The sequence below is a fragment of the Cryptomeria japonica genome, chromosome 9 (genome assembly GCF_030272615.1).
Source record: "Cryptomeria japonica chromosome 9, Sugi_1.0, whole genome shotgun sequence".
Classification (NCBI taxonomy): Eukaryota; Viridiplantae; Streptophyta; class Pinopsida; order Cupressales; family Cupressaceae; genus Cryptomeria; species Cryptomeria japonica.
The window spans coordinates 323,265,144-323,289,093 of record NC_081413.1 but is presented as its reverse complement, the minus strand read 5'-3'; the positions used below and the strand labels follow the sequence as shown (position 1 = coordinate 323,289,093).

Sequence of the window (23,950 nt, the reverse complement as noted above, 5' to 3'; positions counted from 1 at the left end):
TTTGGAAATTTTCTCAGTTTTGCTCCCGTGGCCGTGTATAGAACCCGCGTGACCCATTTGATGGCTCTGTGTCGTGTTCTATCCGCACGCGAGACCTTTTTTCTTCTGCGAGTTTGTCTCTGCGACAACCCACAATTTGTATTTTCAATTCGCGATTCCTAGGTCCACTATTTCTCCCAAGTCCGCAATTTTTCATGGGCACGATCTGGGTCTTTTTTTGGCGCACATCTGTGACTCCTACAACAGGTCTCAAATTTTTGACGATAGATTTTCTAACAGCGGCTAGGGTTTGTGCCGCTGGCAAGGGTTTAGTTCTATTTTTGGGTTTTTTCTGATTTTTGTCCCTTTAAAAAAAATTTGGGTTTTAATATTTTTTCCTCAAAAACTATTCTGAGTTTTTTAATTTTTTCCCTTAAAAATTATTTTGGGTTTTTTGATTTTTTATTTGCCACAAAATCATGGGAAGGTTTTTATAATTTTTCCTCAAAAACTATTTGTATGGGTTTTCAATATTTTTTCCTAAAAAATTGTTTGTGGGTTTTCACGAGTTTTAACCTCAAAAATTGTTTGTTGGGTTTTGATCGATTTTTCTCCTCAAAAATCGTGTATCATCTGTAATTCGCAATGTTCGCTTGGGATTTTGTTTTTCTTGGGTTTTACTATTTTTTCCACAAAAACAATGATTTGTAACCTCAGATTTTAGGGTTTGACGATTTTTTCCGCAAAAATCATGGTTTGTTGCAGTCTATTTTTTGTCGCCCCTAGCGTTGCTGAGGTGAACATCTACAACCGTGCTATCTTGCAGTCTGTTTTGGGAGTTGCTGAAGCAAACAATGCTCAGTACTCATTTGCAAAAGTTTTTGCAGTTTTTGACAAAATCATGTTTGTTGCTCATTGGAGGGTTTGCCAATTTTTCCTCAAAATCATGGTTTCAGGTTTTAGTTTTGTTACCCAACATCAAGTTGGCTCAGTAATTCATGTGTGACAATTCAATAATTCACGTGTGAGCGTTACATTAGGTTGGCCGGCTTTTGGTACTCTTGGTCGTTAACATTCTACAGATCCTAGGAGGGTCTCCGAAGCAGCAAAGTGCTCTCCAGAGAAGGGGCAGCCTTCTTTGCATCTGTGATTAAAAGACCTACAGTGTCTTTTGTAGGGTGTTGAGTATGATGACCATTAGGGAGTGTATTAAAATAATATTAAATTTATTCTATAATGGTCATCTTAGTTGTTTTAGCTGTCATCTTCAATTCTTTTTTAGTGTCTTAGAGTTGAACTGACAGTTGCTATATTTATCGTCAAGTTTATCTTCCAATTAACGGTTTGTACACTGTCTTGTAAATCTCTATTTAAGGAGCCTTCGTCTCCTTTGTTAATACATTGATTATTTGAGCAATTAATTTTTCAAAGACTACCTTCAAATGTCATTATGATCATTACAAGTTTCTAGTCATGCCTTTCAAATTGACCAATAAACTTAGTACATTTCAATCTTGTGTGATTCATGTGTTTAACAAGCAGTTGCAGAAATTTGTACTTGTTTTCTTTGATGACATCCTTATTTACAACAATACACTGGAAGATCATCTTTAGCATATTGATGAGGTAGGCATTGGGCATTATAGAAGTACAATCACTAATTTCTAAGTCCTTCAAGTGTGAGTTCAAAATGCAAAAAGTTCTTTAATTGGGACATGTGATTTGTGCTAATAGAGTTAAGGTTGATCAAGACAAGATTCAGTCCATTCTTGATTGGCCTCCACCAAAGACATTGACACATGTAAGAGTTTCACTGGGCTATGCAACTACACAATAGGTTTGTAAAAGGGTTTTTGCAGCTAATAGCACCCTTGATAGACTTGACTGAGAAGGGATTATTCTCTTGGATGGATCATCTTATCAAGTATTTAACAAACTTAAGAAGTTGATAAGAACTTGTCCAATTTTAGCACTTACCAATTTTTCTCAACCCTTTGTTATTTAGAATGTGACGCATTGGAGAGAGGGGATTGGAGCTATGCTTATGCAAAATAAGCACCCTATAGCTTTTCACATTTGGAAACTCAAAGATACAAAGAGCCACTACTCCACTTATGATAAGGAGATATGTCATGTCCCAGCCAATGACACTAGACCAAAACAATAAATAAAGCTTAATCACAAGCTGGAAATTGTCTTACAATATGTAAGCTTCACCATTTCCCCTTAATCGTTAATTACAGTGCTAGCAACGATGAAATTAAAGGTTTATGTTATGACAGTGACTTTACTAAGAGGAAATGCAGAGGGTGGTTGTTTAGAACAAACAACAATTAATAGACTGTCATTGATGTCATTCAATTCAAGAAAAAACAAAAGTCAATATTCAAAGATGAATTAACTAGCAAGGATTAAACAAAGGAAGGATACATATAGAAGCAGTGATCAGCATCACCAAACCAAACATACAATACAGATTTGTTTAATGACAAAAGCAAACAAGCCATGATCGGTTTTCAAAGCATGGATTAATCACCACGTATTAAGGAAGAGCATCAAGTGCAATTGCTTAAGATAATGGCTTAGTTTCCCAACGGTTTGTTAAGGCAGCAAGTTAATTAAGAGAGCAGTGATTAAGACATAAATAGCAACGCCACCTTTCAGGAGAAAGATCCATCCAAAATGACACATCCCTTCAGTGATGGGAGAAGGGTATAAGAAGGGAAGACAGGATGGTAGAGGATCATCATCAATCGATACAAAAAAACACATCTTCAGATACCAATATAGATCAGCAATCAGCAATATGCATCTTCAAAAAATATCAATATCAACCATCATCGATCATCAATCATCCACAACACATTTGCAGAAATAAAAGTATTGGAACAGCAGATCAAGAGGCAAGGGATTCATAAGATAACAGCAGCAACCAAGAAGGAGACAGCTTTCAAGACTTCAGATTATTATTGTTGAACTTTCATTCTGTGGTATACTTATCATATTTATATCCCCTCTCAATTCTGATATATATATATATATATATATATGTGGTTACTGCATGTTTATGCCTGTAAAACAACTTCTGTGAATACCAATTTGTAGGAAGGGCCTGAAGTATAAGAGTTATCTGACAAGTGGGCTCGTAAGTAGGCCTTCCTAGGAGGACCATAGCATCCTAAGACAAAAAGGGCACTTACAGAGTCAAGGAATCCCTTACAACCTCTGCCCAACTCCACAAGATGGGAACTGTCCGTAGGAAGATGAGACATGGTTAGCGAAAGCAAGTACAAGCCGCCAAGCAAGCAAGAGGGCTGAGGTAGACACCCATCTTGGGCTTGGTGTAGAAATGGCTTCGAGCAGACCAATCATGTCTCTTCCCCCAAATGTGTTTGTACTCTACGAATATGATGTGGTATTTCCTAACCCTAATGATTAAATATATATACATGTATATTGCATATGCTGTAGTTGCAGAATTCAAATTTAGGAATGCGATATTAGAAAAATGTTTATTTGATGTAACCCTAACCCTAATTTGTTGCAATTGTGATTCTAAGGCAAATTAGGAAGGGGGCATTACAAGATACTTGCAATTATACATGCCTTTTTTAAGTTTGGCGAATACCTGGTTGGAGGGAAGTTTGAAGTGAGAACTGACCATAACAACTTGAAATACTTCCTTGGGCGAAAAGACTTGAATGAATGTCAGCTTAAGTGGGTAAGCAAAATATAGGCTAATGACTTTGATATTGAGTAGGTTAAAGAAAAGAAAAATGTGGTAGCTGATCCTTTATGCTCTATATCTCAAATATCAGCTGATTCAAAGGCTCAAGGATCCCCTTTTGGTTAAGTGCTCCAAAAACACCTTGGCTTGTGAGATCTTGGATGGGAAGATTCAAGATGATAGATATAGGGTCTTGGCATTTATTACAAGGATAGGATTTATTGCAGCCTCTACCTATTCCTAATCAGAAATGGGAAAGCATATCAACGGATTTTAAAACAAGTCTACCCAAAGTATAGGGCAAAGATTGCAGTTATGTTGTGGTGGACAGGTTGACCAAGTACGCTCACTTTTACACCATATCTTCTGTGTAAGGCACCATAAGTTGTAGAGTTGTTTTTGAGAGAGGTGTCTAGGCTCAATGGGTTGCCTAAAAACATTGTCACTGATCGGGACAGCAAGTTACTCAGTGGGTTTCAGCAAGATCTTTTCTAATTGGCAGGTACAAAGTTGACACCAAGCACCAGTGATCACCCATAAGTAGATGGTGAGACAAAAATAGTTAGCAAATCGGTTGAAGGATATCTAAGAAACCATATAGCATGGCATTAGAAGGCTTGGGTCAGATGGTTGTACTTGGGAGAGCACTCTTACAACACCACTCATCACATGAGTATGGGCATGACACCTTTTCGGGCATTGTATGGGTATGATGTTACATCTTTTGTAGACTTGATCATTTTTAATAGCAAAGCACCTAAGTCTAGAGATCGGTTACAAGAAAACCATGATATTATGAAGGCTTTAAAGGAGAACATCCAACAAGCTCAAAATCAACAAAAGATGTATGCCAATAGGCATAGAATCAAGAGTTCATTTAAAGTTGATTGGTTTTTTGTGGTTGCAAACTTATCGACATTTCTCACTTAAGAAAAGTGGTGTGGAGAAGTTTAAACCACACTTTTATGGGTCTTACAAGATCCTAGAGAGGATTGGAGAAGTTGCATATGAACTAGGACTGCCTGAGCACAACAGAATTCATAGCGTATTTCATATTTTGTGTCTCAAAAAGGCACTCAAGCAGCACATTATTCCTTCTATAGAGTTATTACCAATGGATGAGAACGAAAAATTGATCCGTATTCTAGAAGCTATCATTATTACATGAGAGAAGAAACTCAAGAACATGAGCATTTCAATGTACATGATTTGTTGGGAGGATTTGCCTCTAGAAGTTGCTACTTGAGAAGGGAAGCAGATTCTTTAGCATCCAAATCTACAATTGCTTGACGACAAAAAATTTTGGGGAGGGAGGACAGTAATGTCCCCTTTTTCAACCTAGGAGTTCAAAGAGGACCCTTAGCCTATTTCATTTCCATTGGCTAATTAGGGGTTTGGACAGGGAATATTTTAGTTAATTAAATTTCATTGGTCTTACATTATTATTTTACGAGCAACTTTAGTTTGATTAATTAATTCAAAAGGAGATATAAAAGGAGTTGCAAATGAGAAATTTCATATCTTGTGGTCATTTTTCATTCTATGTTGAGAAGATTGGACACTTGTTCAATTTGAAACCCTCCTAAGGGTATTTGGCTTCACAAAAGTGGTTTCTTCGTAGTCAAATTGTAGGTGGATTCAATTAGGATTCACAATTGGACTTTATCTTGAAGAATAGGAAATTATTGCAGGTTATAAATTTATTGAGAGATTATCCGTGGCTGGGTATTGTGCGGAGTTCACTCATTCTATTTCATTCCATTCCCAATCTGGCTGCCAACTTCGTGGATTTACAGAGGCACAATATTGGACGCCACTCTTGCCAATCACCTTGTTTGGTGATTGCAAACCTACAATGATATGAGAATAATTGTTGCATCATAGGTGTTTATGAGCATTTACAAGGAGATGCCTTGAATGTAGTGGGCTTGGAGTTTGTGGGCTGTCAAAAAAGAAGACCCAGATCTTGTTTTTTTGGTGACTGAACCTTATAGCAAGGTCAACAGCCTTCATGGGCGAACTCAGACCTCAACAAGAAGTCCGTTGCAAAGTACATGACACCTGGGAACTCATGTGGAGCAGCTGGAAGTGTAAAAGCAGTAAAGGCAAAGTCAGTTTCCTATTTACAAGTCACCTAGTGACACTTATATCTGGGTATTTGCTCAATAATCCCAATCTGCCTTCATAATGTCTGATATATCGTGTACTACAGCTGGTTATTGAATGTATATTGATCAAACATGAACTCCAATATTGTTGTTTATCATCTGGCATTAAACTATATATATATATATATATAAGAACCCTGCTGGTTCTAACTCTCCTGAAAACATGAACTCCAATATTGTTGTTTATCATCTGGCATTAAACTATATATATATATATATATATATATATATATATAAGAACCCTGCTGGTTCTAACTCTCCTGAAATACTATTGCTGTTGTGATTTTGGATTTTCAAGGTTTTTGAACAATTTTAAAGCAGAAAATAACACGTGCCAGGCAAGAATTGCACATAAAACCAAATAGAAATAAAATAAAGAGCAACTGCAACTATATTATGTATAAGATAACTGCTACAATAAATCCTACTACTAGTTGCATATCCGTGGGTTCTTAGCTTATTTTAAATGAAGAAATTTGATGTTTGCCAGCCAAAACTGGGAAACTAACCAAAATGGCCGTACAATTCCAAAATGTGATTTCATTGAGCCAGAAAGTGGATGGAATAGCTTGAAAAGACTAGGCGTTGGGAAATGTGCACTCAAAATGCACTTTGGGTAGGCATTTCAACCTCCCAAGCAAAACACCCTCTCTCTGGAACCCACGTGCCAAAGCTGATTGGTACTGCCAGCAAGGAATCTTGTACAGCTGGTTATTGAACTGGTACAATGCTGCTAATGAGGCGTCTAACCTGTATTGCCTCCTTCCTTATTCAAAATTTGCAAATAACTAACACAAATAACCTCTGATGTAGCACATGAAGACTTATCTGTGAAGCCCTCTCCGTTTGCAATAATTCAGTTGATCTTTCACAGCGTCAGAACCACAAATCCATGAAGAATGAACGTTCTTCAATAGCAAACCCTCTGAAACCCTTGTCTCAGACAATCCACAAAGAAAATATCAAGCAATGTCAAATAATCAATAATAAATGAGTTTGAATTGCCTTCAATTCTCTTTTAACCCCCAAATGGCCAATACTCAAAAATTACGCCCAAATGCAAATTTAAATACATTAAATGTATTTAAATCACTTTTCAATAGTTCAAATTCATCTTGAACGCACTTTTTCATTTAAGTGATTTAAAATCACTTTTAATATTTAAAGTGACCTTTTAATTTTCTATAAAGTCACTTTATAATATTTAAGTGGCTTATAATTTTAATAAAGTCACTTTATGACTTTATAAAATCCATATAAGTTAATTAAATAACTTAACCACTAAGATATTAATATCTCCCTCAATATTCAGTCTTTTGACGTGCCGTCAAAAGCTGGGGTCAACACTGAATAACCCCCATGTGTCTAAGGCCCTGACTAAAAATATCACAACTGCCAGATTGACTTACTATAAATAGTATGTCCCTCAACTAAGCCCATACACTAACTGCAAAGGCCCTGGAACTGAAACCAAGACTGAACTGAAGAAGTAGAACTGCCACTAAGACTCTCTATCCAAAATGTTAGCCTACGATAGTCCAAAATAATAGACTAACCCATCAATCACTAAGACTGACTAGAGTGGGGACATTACAATCAATATATATATATATATATATATATATATATATATATTGTTATCAAAAGAAATTCCAATCAGTTGTGTGATCTGCACTTTAAAAAAATTAGCCAGCTGAGCAGGATCAACTGCACATAGATTCCACAGAGACCTAAAGATCAACTTCTTCCAACAACATCTACAACCTACAATTCCAAAGAGTAAAAGTTGAAGCTCCCTCTAGGCAGTTACACTCTTTGAGACCAAGAGTAGTAATGACTGCAGTTATTAGAATATATTGAAACTGAACAAATCAGTTGAAATTAGATGAGATCAGAAACCCATCAAGGTACATATCAACACTCCAATCACTAGATAAACTAGGGTGTCACACCTTGTAATTTTTCACAGGTATTTCAATCACTAAAGTAAGGCTTTGAAATTTTCCTCCAACTCTCTAGCACAAGCAGCAGCAAATTCCATTCACAAATCTAGAAAATATTAACACTGCTCTAATACCATGTTAAAATTCACCAGATGGTATGTAAATTCTGCACTCTGGTTTAACAAAATTTAACCTTAAACGGTCCAAGGGGTTGAGCTTAACTGGTTAAAACACTGGGTTCTCACTGGGGAGACCCAAGTTCAATTTCCAATAGGGACATCTGAAGTAGAATTCTAAGTTGTGACTCTTGGCCTTCCATAGGATGGGGAAGGTCTTGGGGTCAATCTAATCAAACATAATAATAATAATTAAAAGATATGTAATGGGGATGGGGCCCCCTACTGTGTCCCCATTGGTTCATAGCTCCAGTCAAAAGCTATTCAGGCTTCGACCAATTACCGATCAAAGAAAAAAAATTTAACCTTAAATGAGTTGAGTCAAATCCACAACTAATGTGCCCTAAATGGCATATACAAAAAACTGAAAGTATGAAAAATAAACAATGAATCTTGAAATCAGAATATGACTGCAGTCATTAAAAATTTTAAATATATTAAAAAAAAAGATAATTCTATTGTTCTGGAAAAGAATTCCAAGTAAAAAAACAAAAACGCCAAGGGTAATAAATAATCCATAAATTTGGCATGCCAAAAAGTTCTTGTTTTTCGACTTATCAAAAAAAAATTGTTCTTTGATCATAAAAATCAACTCTTTCAGTTATTCTAGACACCCTTATCCAAGGAAATATACTTAAAATTTAACATAAAAAAAAATCTAGATCCGCACCAGAACCTATCTAAAGACTGCACCAAATAAAAATTTGCTAACAATAGCACCCCCAACTCTGCTAATAATAGGCTCTACTGGGTGCAGCATTCATGCCTAAACATATCAGATTTAATTTATTTAAAACGACATTAAAAATATCCCCTTTTTAACTTGCGGTGCTCAGGAAAACCTCGAGCGACAAAGATTTAACAGAGGTAAACATAAGTGCAAAAGAGAAGGTAACAACTTATAAAACAAAAGACTTCTAAGTTCCTACCTATAGATATGTTAGGCATATAAACTACATGTCGATGAAGAAAACAATTTGGTCAAATACTTTTATGCAAAAACATGCACAAGTGAAAAGTTGCAGAACGTTTGGTATTTAAGAACAGATCATTACACCAACTGAACATGGAACTTGAGAGATGCATGGTTTGGTTAAAAATTGTGACACAAGCAAGAAGGTCACACACAAGCTTTGTCATTGAAGGTCATTGGTGGCACCACATTAGTGTACTGCTTTCTAGCCAATATTTGGCATTTGAATGCATAAATGGATCAATAGTACGGCCAATGTGGAGTTTGAAAACACTAACATTAGCACAAAGGCAACCCTAGGTATGGTCTGCATAATTTTGATGTTTAAGCGGGTCATATGTAAAGTTGGTTGTGCCAGAATCAACTCTGAAGCAGATACTAAACAAACAAAACATTTTGGCACTACCAAGCCTTAGCAGGTTTTATGAAAATGGTTGCACAATAACGCAGAGGCTGAGACTTGTCTGAGACTATGCACACATCATCTTATTTTGTACCTCTCATTATTCCCGAGCATCAATGACTACAATGTAAAAATTTATAAAACCAGTGCTTAAGTTACAATATCATGAATTTTATGTTTTAGAGTGCATGGCCTAAGCTTCCATATCTGTCCCATAGGCTATCTTTGGCCTCATGGGCCTTAAAATTCTTCTATTCTGTTCTGTTATATTAAAAATCAAAATAAGTTGTTATGTTTTGAAAAATAAAAATAAATTCCATCAAAAGCATTGAAAACTGTTTGAGAGAAGAAATAGACATACGTGGTACCATAAAGAAGAAGCTTCTGAACTTTAGTAACATCAGCATCACCTTGATTGTCCTCAACAAATATGGTCAAACTGGTCCAATTCATTTATGCAGTTACAATGTCATAATGTTACAAAGATTTCAAAATACATGAAAAGTAGATAGATTGAGAATTGATTTTCTGGGTAAAGACTGCAAAAATTCTCTTGTCATGAACGTTTCAGACCACTCAAGTGACCCATCATCAGGATGGATACCACGTAGATGGATTCCACCAATAGCATCAAATGAAGATATCACACACATATGTATTCCATTTTGCATAGGACAAACCTGCGAACATTCTGGAATTTCACGTACTTTAAGGCAGCTGGTTTTCCCTGCAATAAGAAAGGAATATTTGATAAATACAAATGCATATGCAGTAAAGAGAAATGTGAATCACTCAAAAATGGCAAATACCAAATCCTGAGATGATACTTGAAACAAATAACCATATCAAAGTTCCCTTACAAAGAAAGAGCTAACAAAACCACCATCTTATGAAGATTATGAAGTAGAAAGGAAAATATAGATTATTTCATTTCATCAAGCACAAGCAAGAGACAGGATTACCTCTAGATTATCTGGTGACAAAACTACAGTATCACTTGCAGGAAAATCATTCACATTGCTGCAAAATATCATTTGATAATGAACATAATTTACTTAAACATTCCAACATAAAGATTAACTTATGGATCCCACAAAAGATATCAAAACTTTCCATACTTATAAAATAAAAACGCACCTAAAACCCATATGTTCCTTGTTTGCAAAGAGTTTCACTGTCTTGGGACCTGTAAAAAATAATTTTAAAAGGGTTTAGCAATTAATTAAACAGAACCTATTGAAACAAAATCCAAAAAAATCAAGAAATAAAATTCAGCATTTTACATTCAAAATGGATTCTAAAGACAATAACAAACAGTAAGCAGTTTGTTTGTTTATCATAAGTATAATTTACATAAGTATTGCAATAATTGCCTATAAAACAGACCCTGACATCATAATTGTTAAGCTTTATGATCTCTGATTAGAAGATCAAGAATAAAATAATTGTGTACATTTCTTATAGTTACTGCGACTGAAAAAGCGATTCTTAAGCATAAATTATGAACCCTCACATACTACACTGGTGAGGGCAAGACTTAAATTCAACCAAATAACTTCAAAGTTTAAAGAGTTAGTGCAGCTGAAAAAATGGCAATGCAGTAGTGCCTCAGTAAATGACGTGCTATTTTCTTGTTTCACAAGCTCAATAATTACCTTTATTGAATTTTCCCTGACTATACCATTCACTGCAGATCCCCCAAGCTCTACTGTTTAAATGAACCAATACTTGGTATACACATATACATCCACCCAACTGAATAATTACCTTTATTGAATATTCCATAATAAAATGTGTACTACCATTTACTGCAGATCCCCCAAGATTTATTGTTAAGACAACCCAAATGAACCAATACTCAATATAAATATATGCATCCAGCAAGTGCATACATTTAAAGAGCTGGTCTTTTTGTTTTATGAGTTGCAATGACATAACTATACTAAGCTTTCAACATGAATTCAAAGTGAAGGTTCAGATCTGCCACACAAATATAAATGTTTCTCATTGTTGCAGATACCCTAATCACTGAGTACCCAGTATCAATAATGTCCAGTAAACCATCTAAAGTAAGAACATTTACCTAAATACTGCTTACTTTCAAAGGTTTAGTTCAGTTAAAATTCATCTAATTCCTTGCAATAAGATAACAACACTTGTATGAAAAATCGCATTCCATACTTGTAGACTTGACCGTGCTATGACAAATTGATGCTAACATCTCATATCAACAACGTTCAGTAAATTGACAGATTAAAAATAAAATAAAAAATTACCCTCCATCTAAGTTAGTGAACAAATGAATTAAAAGGAAAATCTCATATTTAACAATTTCCAGTAAGCTGGACAAAAGGTAAGAATACAAGGATAAAGTTTTCAAGTTTATTCACAAATTAGCAAACACTTGCATTATCAGGACATGATTGAACATGTAAATTTGGAAGATTTATAAGCAATTCTCAAAAACATGAAGTTCATTCAAACCAGATAGTTTTCAGATGAGTTTTCTTCAAGAAGGGTGTGATCACATCAAAGAGGATATTCTACCAAAGGTAGAAGAATCACAAGTGCAAGGGGAAATTAATTCACCCTCTATCCCAGCATAATATCAAAAGAAACATAATAATGCAACTTTTGATAGATTTAGATATATATTTCTTCGTTATACAACTCAATAATTTATTTCAAAAAATTTGGCACACAGACTAGAAGTTCTCCTGAGCAATATGGTACGAGAAGCTGGTAATGTTGTCATCACTTAAGACATGGTGCCCTCAAAGATGTTAAAGAAAACAATGGCTATATGATTAAAAGTTGCCTTGGCCAATGCACATGTTGGAAATGGTAGATCACTCATTCCTGTTTTCCAGGAGACAATTGCCATGCTGCAAAAATAAAGTGGGTTGCAGCCCATTACACCCTTGGTCTATTGGATGCATTGGGTTATGGAGAGGTTGACTTGTGACACTAATAACCTCACTTGGTCATTTGAGTAGTCTGCATGATTGGTATCATGGGATCACCATAAGCCTAATTATGCTAGAAATAGGAGGTAGAGGTTTCATCGTCTTCATTCATATTGCAAATTCTGCTCTGATTGTAAGGATTGTGTAGGCTGCCCCCTGATATAATGCCCCTCCTGTTTATATCTTATTATCTAGGATGATTCTAACTAATTAAGTATGTAACACCCACAAAATTATGACAAAAATTAATTAATTGGTTGCAACTTACAAGTAATAATTAACTATTTAAACGTTAAGTCGTTAAATTAATTACATATGATATTTAATTTATTTAGTTACTAGTATATTTTGATTTAGAAATATTATTTGATTTTGATGGGTCTATTCTACTTTCAATTTAACTTAGTGCATTAGTTGATTGACTAGATTAATTGGTTTAATAAATCAATTTGGACATCAATTGATTTATTTAATTTAAATATAGGTTAGATTATTAATTAGAATTTATTATTTGGTCATGGTCAAATGGAAACATTTGATGTTGGCATTTAAAAGGAATGGCCACGTATCAATGAGCAGTCAATGGTTAAATAGAAACATTTAGTGTGTAGCATTTAAAAAGAAGTAGGTATGTTCAATGAGCCCATGGCTATGACATTTGGATAAGGGATGTGTTTACTTGCATTTAAGCATCAGCTTGGAAAAAGCGGGTATCGATAATTGCACCAAAAGGACTTAAAAATAAAGTATGAATAGAAAAACAAGTGAAGCTCTTTGGAAGAAAAAATTCTATAAAACCCTTTTATGAAGAGAAATTGGAGGAGAATTTTAGCAAGTTATCATGAGAGGGGGGAAGAATTTGATAGGGTTTCTGAAGAGCAATAAATTTGTAATTCAAGTTATCATGGGAGGGAGAAGAATTTGAGAGAGGATGAAGTAATTGAGATATGTGATACTTTTACAGTTTTACTTATTCTAAATTTTATGTCTAAGAGTATGGAAAATGTCCATGAAAGTTTTTTCTCAAATCTTAGAGAAACTAACTAAAATGATAAAGAGAAATCTGTTTGTAACTAGGGTTATAATACACCTACGAAAGTTTATAGTCCACTTTATCTTAGGAATTCAATATCAATGTTTACATATAGGAAACGTTGGAAGAATTCTCTTCTGAAAAATTATCTCATCTTTTAGAAAATATAATTAAGAAAGGGGAATATTCAAAAAGTTACAATGGAATATAGATTTTGAGGGGAAGAATGTATGCGGTCCGGAGGCGCATTCTGTGTGCATGCTAGAGGAAACCCTAGCCGCAACCATTCTCTTGTTGTGCTGCATGAGAGGGCTGTTGGTGTTGTCGGGGTGCTGGAAGGTCATGGCAATATGGGTCATGGCTCTTACTTTGTTTTGTTTTTGCAAGGCTGGAAGCCGGCGGTGAGTAGTAGGACTCGTGTTTTGTGGCTGGTGTGTGGGGTCATTCTTCCTTTGTTTGTTTTGTGAGGGTTTGTGCAGGGTCTATGTTGGGGCAGACCATTTTGGTGCTTCTGCGGACTGGTTGCTATGGCAGATCAAAGTTGTGTTCGAAATAAAGTCACCTTAGAGGTTAGGGCTTCTCCAAACCCTTCTCCTTTGGGACATGTTGACGTGTTTTTTAGGACAGCGTCTAACACAGAATAAAGTTCCCAATGGTCACTTCACTCTCTCTTGATCAAAGTGCGATTGTATGCTAAGATTGTGGAAAGTTCAGACAATCGACTCCAAGGTTCCTTCATGCAACGGACGTGACTTAGATGGCAGATGTGATATACTAGTAATCCAAGGGGCCTTATGTTTGGATCATTCTTTCACTTCTTTGTTGTGGCTTGGAACTTCATCATTGGATATGGCAATTCTGCGATGCTTCTGCTTCAAATGGACTGAACTGGAATCAACGGAAACTAAAGGGGAAAGGGTTAGAAGATCTAAATCTACTCCTAAGGGAAGTGATATCAATGGATAGTGCTCTGGTGGACAAATTCCAAATAAACCAAGCTCTGCTTCGCCAAGTTTAACTACAACTTTGCAAGAACCAGTACAATCTTCTGAGGATGTTTAAGGATTTTCACATTGAGAAAATGCATTTGAATACCAAACACGGTGCAATCCAAACGACTATTCACAATCAAACTTAGCATAAATTTGCGGTTCAAGCTAACTTTGCACTGCATCTTATAATCAACAAGATGCGAAAAGTATGAACCATGGAAATTCATCAAACACCATTACATTCTTTTTTGAAATCAAAGCACTTTATCTAAAAACTAAGAAAATAAAATTCTACTCTAAGTGAGGAAAGTTTTGAAAAAAATAACCTACACCATCAAAGAACAATGCTTCACCGTTATTATCTCAAAAACTTATCGCAACAATTTCATACAAATCTCCCTCCCTTTACAAATGAGGGGGGTCACCCCTTTATATAGGCTTCATGCCTTGAGGACACATGCAAACCCTTATTAGGGTTTTCCCAAATAGATTCCCCACACATGATGCAACAAGGTGGGAATCAGCAATTAATGACCCATCATGCCCATATACAATTAATTTTACGTGCCCAAAATGGCATCCATTATGCATTAAATGCACCATTTTTTTCAAATTCGCCCAATGTGTAATAAATGCTCCATCTCCTGAATACGATAATTACATGCGAAAGATGCTCCACCACTGCGTTAAGTACGACAGTTGCCATGCAATGAATTAGCCGCCACCATGGTCAAATATTCCAACAATGAATGCGCCACTATGCCTTCACGCGATGGCTACATGCAAAAAAGATGCTCCATTGACTCAACATGCGCTGACCTGACTGCCACTTGACGAGAAACCCTTGGAGAGAAAACTTCAGGAGAGAAAATTTTGATCCATGAAGAATTTTCTTGAAATTTTTCGAACTTTCCTTGCTCTAGAGGAGATTTTTAATGATTTTCCACCATCTCCTATTTTTTAGGAACTTTCCATAAATAGGGTTCCGAGTTCTAGGGGAGAGGAAATTCTCTCACAAATCCAAATCTGAATGAATTTTGAAATTTCGATGTGATTTGATGCCCGGAAATGGATTTTCCAAATTTTTCCCCTGGGGGAAATTTCTTGCTCAATTCATCCTTGATTCCTTCCTTGCCTTAGAAATTTTATCTTCAATTCATCCTTGGGTGTGATTTCTTCCTTGCTTGGAATTTTGTCCCGAAGGAAGGAATTTCCAACACTGCACCAAATTTTCACTTTTTCCAAGAATTTTGTCATGAAGGAAGGAATATCCAACACTTAGTCAAATTTTCATCTTTTCTGGAATTTTATCTTGAAGGAAGGAATTTCCAACACTTAGTCAACTTTTCCTCTTTCCTGGAATTTTGTCCCGAAGGAAGAAATTCCAACACTTAGTCAATTTTCACCTTTTCTGGAATTCTTCACCTTGGGCGCATTTCTTCCTCGAGGAAGGAATTTTTTGAATTCTTGACGTTTCCTTTCTGAACCTTGATTTTCACATTCTGCTTCCAACCTTAGGCACATTTTGGAACTGGAGAAGAAATTTTGGAGATTTGTTCCTTGAGGAAGGAATTTTTTGTGCTTTTTGAGTTAATCTTGTGCCGAGGAGGCTTTTTCATCAATTTGCCACATTTCCTATTTTTTAGGAATTTTCCACAAATTAGGGTTTTGGGTCTGAGAGATAGAAAATTCTCCTATGAATCCAAATCCATAAAAAATTTGAAATTTGGATGAGATTTGATGCCTAAAAATGGATTTTTTATAATTTTTCCCAAAGGGATTTTTTGCTTTTCAATCCATCCTTGACCCTCAATTTTCCTTGCCTTAGACAATTTTCATCTTCTTGACTTGGGCATGGAATCACTATCTTAGAGGAATTTCTATCTTCTTCAAATTTTCCATGATTTCATCCTTTTGAACTTTCAATTTCATTACATGGCAGAATTTTCAATACATGTGGAATTTCCCTGACTATCTCAATTTGGCGCCCCTCTCTATGCGTAGGCGCTATTTCACTCAAGGCAAGGAATTTCACTGTTTTCATCTTTCCTTGCCACCCTTGTTTTGGTGCCCTCAACTTTTCCTTGGGTGTTGAATTGCCATGAAATAGGAATTCCATCTTTTTTGAATTTTCCAAAGCAACATGAACTTGGCACCTTCTCCTTGACCTGGGCGTTAATTTGCTTGGAGGAAGGAATTTCGTGCTTTTGAAGTTTTCAAAGACTTAGTAATTTTGGCGCCTTGTCCAAGATTGGGGCGCTATTTTTACCTTGTGATGGAATTTTCGTAGAACAAGGAGTTTGTACTTTTTCCTATTCTGCAAACCTTGGCTTGAAAATGTTTTTGTTTCAGACCCTTTTTACAGGCCACATATCTTGAAAAAGGTAGGCATTGTTCAATGGAGGCAACACCATTAACCCCTGTTAGCAATTAGATATTCCTTTCTGGTCATAGTAAACCTCAAGGGAGTCATGAAGCTCCAAAGGACACCATGGAAGACCACAATGGAGCTGCAAAATGTCATTCATGGACATCCCAAGCAAAAATAAAAAACTGTATCTGACCAAAGGGAAACAAAAACAACTGAAAAACTGATTATGTATGTTTTGGAAGTCATTACTTTCAGTTTTTTATTAGTATTATGTGCTGCAATATTACCCTATTATATGCAGTTCATCATTTATCCATTTGTCAGCAATATGCAAACTGAGCACTGCCTTCTACATGCCCTAAAAAGCTGGATATGTTATTTGTTTATTTTTCAATTTAATGGAAGTAGAAAGTAGTTAAAATATTGTAACAGATATAAAATGAAAAGAAGAATTCATGTAGTTATAGTAAAGTTTGAAAAAAAAAATTAAAACCCTTAAGTTTTAGGATGACAGTGCTAAATATAGCAAACTTTCATTTAATTTGGCCCTATTTTTCTATAATAGAGAACAATCCAAGGAAATCAAGAATTTTAGGTACCTCGGTGTTCTCATGAAGTGGCCAACATGAATTTTGGGAGGTTATATGAACTAATTATGTCTTACTGTGTTTCAAAACAAAATTGCTGAAATTTTTTAATTAATTATGGCCTAGAATTTACAGAAAAACCTCTCCTGTTTTAGCCCAACCATTATCATTTGAGAGAATTTAAAAGTTTATTGAGAATTCTTGATTTAACCTGATTGAATAAATTAATATATGATTATTATTAATTTTATGACTTATGTGACTGTTGCTGATAGGGGGATGTGAAAATTTATTGGTAAAGATAACCTTGATAATATCCTGTAGACTCAGCAATCTTTATTTAACAGATTTACAAATTATCAAAACAATGGACCTTAAGAGAATTACCTCGGTCTTTATTCCATGGAAACGGATTTGTAGGCAAACCATTACAAGAAGGAATTCCATGGAGTCAAATCAATCACATTTTATTAATTGAGTGTCTTGCTCTTATATCTTCAAATCGGATTTATCATTACCCTAAAAGAATCCAGTAACTTGGTACTGGTAAATGAGTTAGATTAACTACCTAGAAGTGTGTGCTAACCTAACTGGGAATCTTCAGTAGAGGAGTTAATTAGGTTTTGATGTGAAGGGTGTGTTAATCTGGAAGACTACGCTGAACCTTAAAGAATCAATGACTAAAATTGATCAACTTGTGAATATCTTTATGTTTGGAGTTAGAGGCATAGAGGGCTAAAAGTTGAACTATGACCAAGAGGGTTGCAAAGATATATATATGCAAGTTATGGGTGATAATAATCTTGAATAGTTCTTGATAAAATTATAAACCTAACATATTCGATAGAAGGACAAATAAAACCCACATCTAACCATCTTCTCTTAATTCCATTGAAACAAAGTTAGAATAAAATTGCATTACATTATATGATTTGTGCTTGATTAATCTTAAGAAACCTATTGTGAGTGTTGAAATGTGGCAACTGATCAGCAAAGTACTGTACACTCAGCACGTATCCTCGCCGGGGTCCGGGGCCAGGCCGGGCCTCGGGCAGGGGTTTGGGGGCGGTAGCCCCCGAGAAAGCGGGGGTTTAGGGGCGGCAGCCCCCGAGAAAAAAAATTTTGCCGTTTTTTGTTGATGAAAACCGACATTGTAATAAAACCCTAAAAAGGCCGACTTTGTTTGTTGCCCTAAAAAAACGCATGTTATAAGCGGTTGGGATGCTTAAGGCATTGTAAGGTTGATGTACTGTTTTGCTGGATAATAAGAAAGATTGGACGGCTATGTATGGTGGACGTAACCCATTCTGGGTGAACCACGTTAAATCTCTGTGTTATCTGTGTCCTGTTTTATTTCTTTATCTTTTGTATTTAAATCTGCATATAATTGTTAGTTCATATTTGCTTTGGATCTGCTTGAAACCCTAACAATTGGTATCAGAGCGAGGTTTTCTGTAAATTGGCAGGACTTTCAGATTTGAGTGGGAGCAATGGAGGATTCCAAATTCAAGGTCGAAAAGTTTAACGGCCAGAATTATCAGTTATGGAAAATGCAGATGGAGGATTACCTGTATCAAAAGGATTTGTGGCGGCCATTGGAAGGAAAGGCAAAGAAACCGACCACAATATCAGATGAAGAGTGGGACATTTTAGATAGAAAGGCACTAAGATCCATTCGATTGTGCCTTGCGGCGTCTGTAGCATTCAATATAACAGAAGCAAAAACGACTGTAGATTTGATGGCAACATTGGCTAAGCTGTATGAGAAACCCTCGGCTTCGAATAAGGTATTTCTTATGAAGCGTTTGTTTAATTTGAAAATGAGTGAGGGAGGATCTGTAGCAGAGCACTTAAATGAATTTAATACAATTACCAGTCAATTGTCTTCGGTAAAAATTACCTTTGCAGAAGAGGTTAGGGCTCTCTTGATTTTATGTTCTTTGCCAGAAAGCTGCAATAGCTTGGTTATGGCTGTAAGTAACTCTGTCTCTGGTAAAAATACTTTGGTATTTGATGATATTGTTGGTGTTATCCTAAGCGAGGAAATGCGAAGGAAAAGCACAGGTGAGACTCCAACATCATCGGGTAGTGTTTTGAATGTGGAGAACAGAGGAAGATCAAAGGAAAGAGGAAAAGGCCCTGGGAATGAGAAGTCACGAGGGAAGTCAAAGAAAGGACGCTCTCAATCTAGAGGAAAGAAAGATTGCTGGTACTGCGGAAAGCCTGGTCATCTAAAGAAAGATTGTTGGTCTCGGAAAAACAAAGAAGGAGACAAAAATGAAAATGACAGTAAGGAAGCTAATATTGCAAGTAATACTTTACAAGATGCTTTAATCTTATGTTTGGATAATGTTAATGATTCCTGGGTAATAGATTCTGGGGCTTCATTTCATGCTACACCCTATAGAAAATATTTTCTAGATTATGTTCAAGGTGATTTTGGACAGGTATATTTGGGTGATGATGAGCCTTGTCAAATTGTTGGAAAAGGAAAGATAAAGATCAAGTTGCAGAATGGTAATGACTGGTTTCTGCAGGAGGTAAGACATGTTCCTAATTTAAGAAGAAATTTAATTTCTGCAGGGCAACTAGGTAGTGAAGGTTGCATAGTTACCTTCTCAGACAGTATGTGGAAGGTCACTAAAGGATCATTAGTAGTAGCTAAAGGTGCCAAGGTAGGCACATTATATCTGTGTACTGGTAACACTTACTCTACCTTAGTTGCTACATATAAAGTTACTGCAGGGACAACAACAATAAATGTTGCAAGAACAGATTCGATAATGTGGCACCATAGGCTTGGGCACATGAGTGAGAAAGGGATGAAAATCCTTCACTCCAAAAATCTATTGCCAGGACTAAAGAAGATTGATTTAGAGTTCTGTGAGAACTGTGTTTATGGTAAACAGAAAAGAGTCAGATTTCTCAAGGTTGGGAAAGAGAAGAAGAGTAAGAAGTTAGAGCTTGTACATTCAGATGTATGGGGACCGGCTCAGGTATCATCTCTTGGTGGCTCTTGTTATTATGTTATTTTTATTGATGACTCAACCAGAAAAACATGGGTATATTTCCTAAAACAAAAATCAGATGTTTTTGAAACTTTTAAGAAATGGAAAGCTTTGGTTGAGAATGAGACAGGAAAAAGGTTGAAGTGTCTCAGATCGGATAATGGAGGTGAGTATTGCAGCAAAGCATTTGAAGATTACTGTTCCTTAAATGGGATTCGAAAGCAGAAGACAGTTCCAGGAACTCCACAGGAAAATGGTGTGTCAGAGAGAATGAATAGGACCATCATGGAACATGCGAGGAGCATGAGATTGCATGCTGGATTGCCCTTACATTTTTGGGCAGATGCTGTACATACTGCTGTCTATTTGATAAATAGAGGACCTTAAACCCCTTTGGATGGTGGTATTCCAGAGGAGGCATGGACTGGTAAAAAGGTAAATTATTCTTTTCTAAAAACTTTTGGTTGCGAAGCTTTTGTCCATGTTGATAAAGAAAACAGAACCAAGCTTGATGCTAAATCTCAGAAATGTACCTTCATTGGATATGGGATAGATGAATATGGCTATCGGTTATGGGATCTTGAAAATAAGAAAATAATTAGAAGTAGAGATGTTATATTCAATGAGAAGGTTATGTATAAAGAACAAATGCAGGAAAAGAAGCATGAACAGGACAAACAAGAATATGTGGTGTTGGATGAGATTCCTGAAAATGAAATGCCACAGGTACCTGATGCTCAGCAACAACAGATTGTCCCACAAACTCCTGCAAGTGTTAGACGTTCTACGAGGACAAGTAGACCCCCTGAAAGATTTTCTCCTTCTTTGTATTCTATTTTATTAACAGATTCTGGTGAACCAGAAGAATATGAAGAAGCAATGCAGGTGGATGCCAAACAACAGTGGCAACTAGGCATGAAAGAGGAGATGGACTCCTTGATGAAAAATAAGACTTGGGACTTAGTCCCTTTACCTGCAGAAAAAAGAGCCTTGCCTAACAAATAGGTTTATCGGCTGAAGGAGGAGGAAGGAGGTCAGAAAAGATATAAGGCCAGACTTGTGGTAAAAGGTTTTGCACAGAAAAAGGGTATAGATTATGATGAAATATTTTCTCCAGTTGTAAAAATGACTTCAATTAGAACTGTACTTAGTCTTGTGGCTGCAGATGATTTACATCTTGAACAATTAGATGTCAAAATAGCTTTTCTCCATGGAGATTTGGAGGAGGAAATTTACATGTTGCAACCACAAGGATATGAGGTCAAAGGTAAGGAGAACTTGGTGTGCAGGTTGAAGAAAAGTCTGTATGGCCTAAAGCAAGCACCCCGACAATGGTATTTAAAATTTGATAGTTTCATGGCTGAACACGGTTATCATAGATGTCATTCTGATCATTGTGTATATTTTAAGAGATTTGATAATGGCAGTTATATTATCCTATTGCTTTATGTTGATGACATGCTTGTTGCTGGGTCTAACATGCAACATATAAATGATCTTAAACAGAAATTAGCCAGGTCATTTGCTATGAAGGATTTGGGTGCAGCTAAGCAAATTCTCGGTATGAGGATTACACGGGACAGGAAAAATAGAACCTTGAATTTGTCCCAAAGTGAGTATATAAAGAAGGTGTTGAAAAGATTTAACATGCAGGATGCAAAAGCAGTTAGTACACCTTTGGCTAGTCATTTCAAATTGACTAAGGAGATGTGTCCAAAGGCACAGGAAGAGGTTAATAAAATGTCTAACATCCCGTATTCATCAGCTGTTGGCAGTCTGATGTATGCAATGGTATGCACAAGGCCAGATATTGCACATGCAGTGGGAGTTGTGAGCAGGTTTATGAGTAATCCGGGTATGGAACATTGGAATGCTGTGAAATGGATTCTTCGGTATTTGAAAGGAACTACTACGAAGGCATTATGTTTCAAAGGATCTAATGCTGCTCTAAGTGGATTTGTTGACTCTGATCTGGCGAGTGATATTGATTCACGGAGGAGTACTACAGGGTATGTTTTTACTATAGGGGGAACTGCAGTCAGTTGGATTTCTAGGCTACAAAAGGTTGTTGCACTTTCAACCACTGAAGCTGAGTATGTTGCTGCTACAGAAGCCAGCAAAGAGATGATTTGGTTGCAATGTTTTCTGAAGGAATTGGGTCAGACACAAGAGGATAGCCCATTGTATACTGATAGCCAGAGTGCCATTCATCTTGCGAAGAACTCTGCTTTTCATTCAAGGACAAAGCACATTCAGCTCAGGTACCACTTCATCCGGACTATTTTGGAGGAGGGTCAGTTACGGCTTGAGAAGATTCACACAAGTGAGAATCCTGCCGATATGTTCACAAAGGCAGCTCCACAGGAGAAGCTGATTTCTTCATCAGTTTTTGTTGGTCTTCTTGATTAATAATTGTGGAATTTATACCAGTCAAGTCCTCGTGTTTTATCCAGCGGATGTTGCATGTACAGTGGTGTCGTGTAGTATCAGTCTCCAAGTGGGAGATTGTTCGGTGTGGAGCCTAATCAGTCTCCAAGTGGGAGATTGTTGAAATGTGGCGACTGATCAGCAAAGTACTGTACACTCAGCACGTATCCTCGCCAAGGTCCGGGGCCGGGCCAGGCCCCGGGCAGGGGTTCGAGGGCGGCAGCCCCCGAGAAAAAAAATTTTGCCGTTTTTTGTTGATGAAAACCGACATTGTAATAAAACCCTAAAAAGGCCGACTTTGTTTGTTGCCCTAAAAAAACGCATGTTATAAGCGGTTGGGATGCTTAAGGCATTGTAAGGTTGATGTACTGTTTTGCTGGATAATAAGAAAGATTGGACGGCTGTGTATGGTGGACGTAACCCATTCTGGGTGAACCACGTTAAATCTCTGTGTTATCTGTGTCCTGTTTTATTTCTTTATCTTTTGTATTTAAATCTGCATATAATTGTTAGTTCATATTTGCTTCGGATCTGCTTGAAATCCTAACAGTGAGGACACGTAAGTTTGTCATTACCAGCTAAGTATTCTGGAAAAAGGATCAGTTATAATAGAATGCTATGCTTAAAGTAAAATGTTAAACATATTATGCGGTTTTCAAGTGAGCCAATAGACTTTTGTTTACTTGAATATCCTTTGACCGTAAGAACCTACAATAATGTTGTGCATACGATAAGGCTGCCGTATAAAAGATTAAGACTTGTACTAGACTTGATTAGTAAGTTCACTTTATATAATTGATTACATCTGATAAATAAAATTGTGGTAGAAGGAAAGAATTGTATGAAAAAGCTAGCGGGTTTTGTGGTAAAAGGAAAAGAATATGTAGTTTGCATGTTAAAGCAGTCTTCATATACTCCAAAGTAGACACCTTGACCATGGTATCAAAAGTTTGATTGCATTGCAACATGGGTTTGTCAGTAGTGATTGTGATCATTATGTTTATTTTAAATTGATTAATGATAGTCTATTAATCATTGTCATGTATGTTGATAACATGTTAGTTGGAAATGGTAAAGGTGTGACCATTAAATCATGGGGACGAGCCCCCGCAAAAATCCTCGTGTTTCCAGGACAGAGACATTTTCGGGATGCAGGAACTTAGGGGAAACGTCCCCCTGCCACACTGCCATCGCTGC

At 36.4% G+C, this 23,950-nt stretch overlaps 1 protein-coding gene across 2 annotated transcripts in view; it reads right to left on the bottom strand.

Moving 5' to 3' along the window:
* Window positions 1-23,950, bottom strand: part of LOC131029746 (PITH domain-containing protein At3g04780) — a 66,410-nt gene that overhangs the window by 26,332 nt on the left and 16,128 nt on the right. Inside the window, exons 4-7 of one of the 2 annotated variants that reach the window (XM_057960388.1) lie at window positions 10,507-10,555; window positions 10,332-10,389; window positions 10,050-10,096; window positions 9,731-9,808 (exon numbers count right to left, since the gene is read on the bottom strand). In XM_057960388.1, coding sequence (XP_057816371.1) covers window positions 9,731-9,808; window positions 10,050-10,096; window positions 10,332-10,389; window positions 10,507-10,555 — 232 coding nt within the window. The remainder of the gene's footprint in view (window positions 1-9,730; window positions 9,809-10,049; window positions 10,097-10,331; window positions 10,390-10,506; window positions 10,556-23,950) is intronic. The other variant, XM_057960389.1, reaches the window with a different exon arrangement.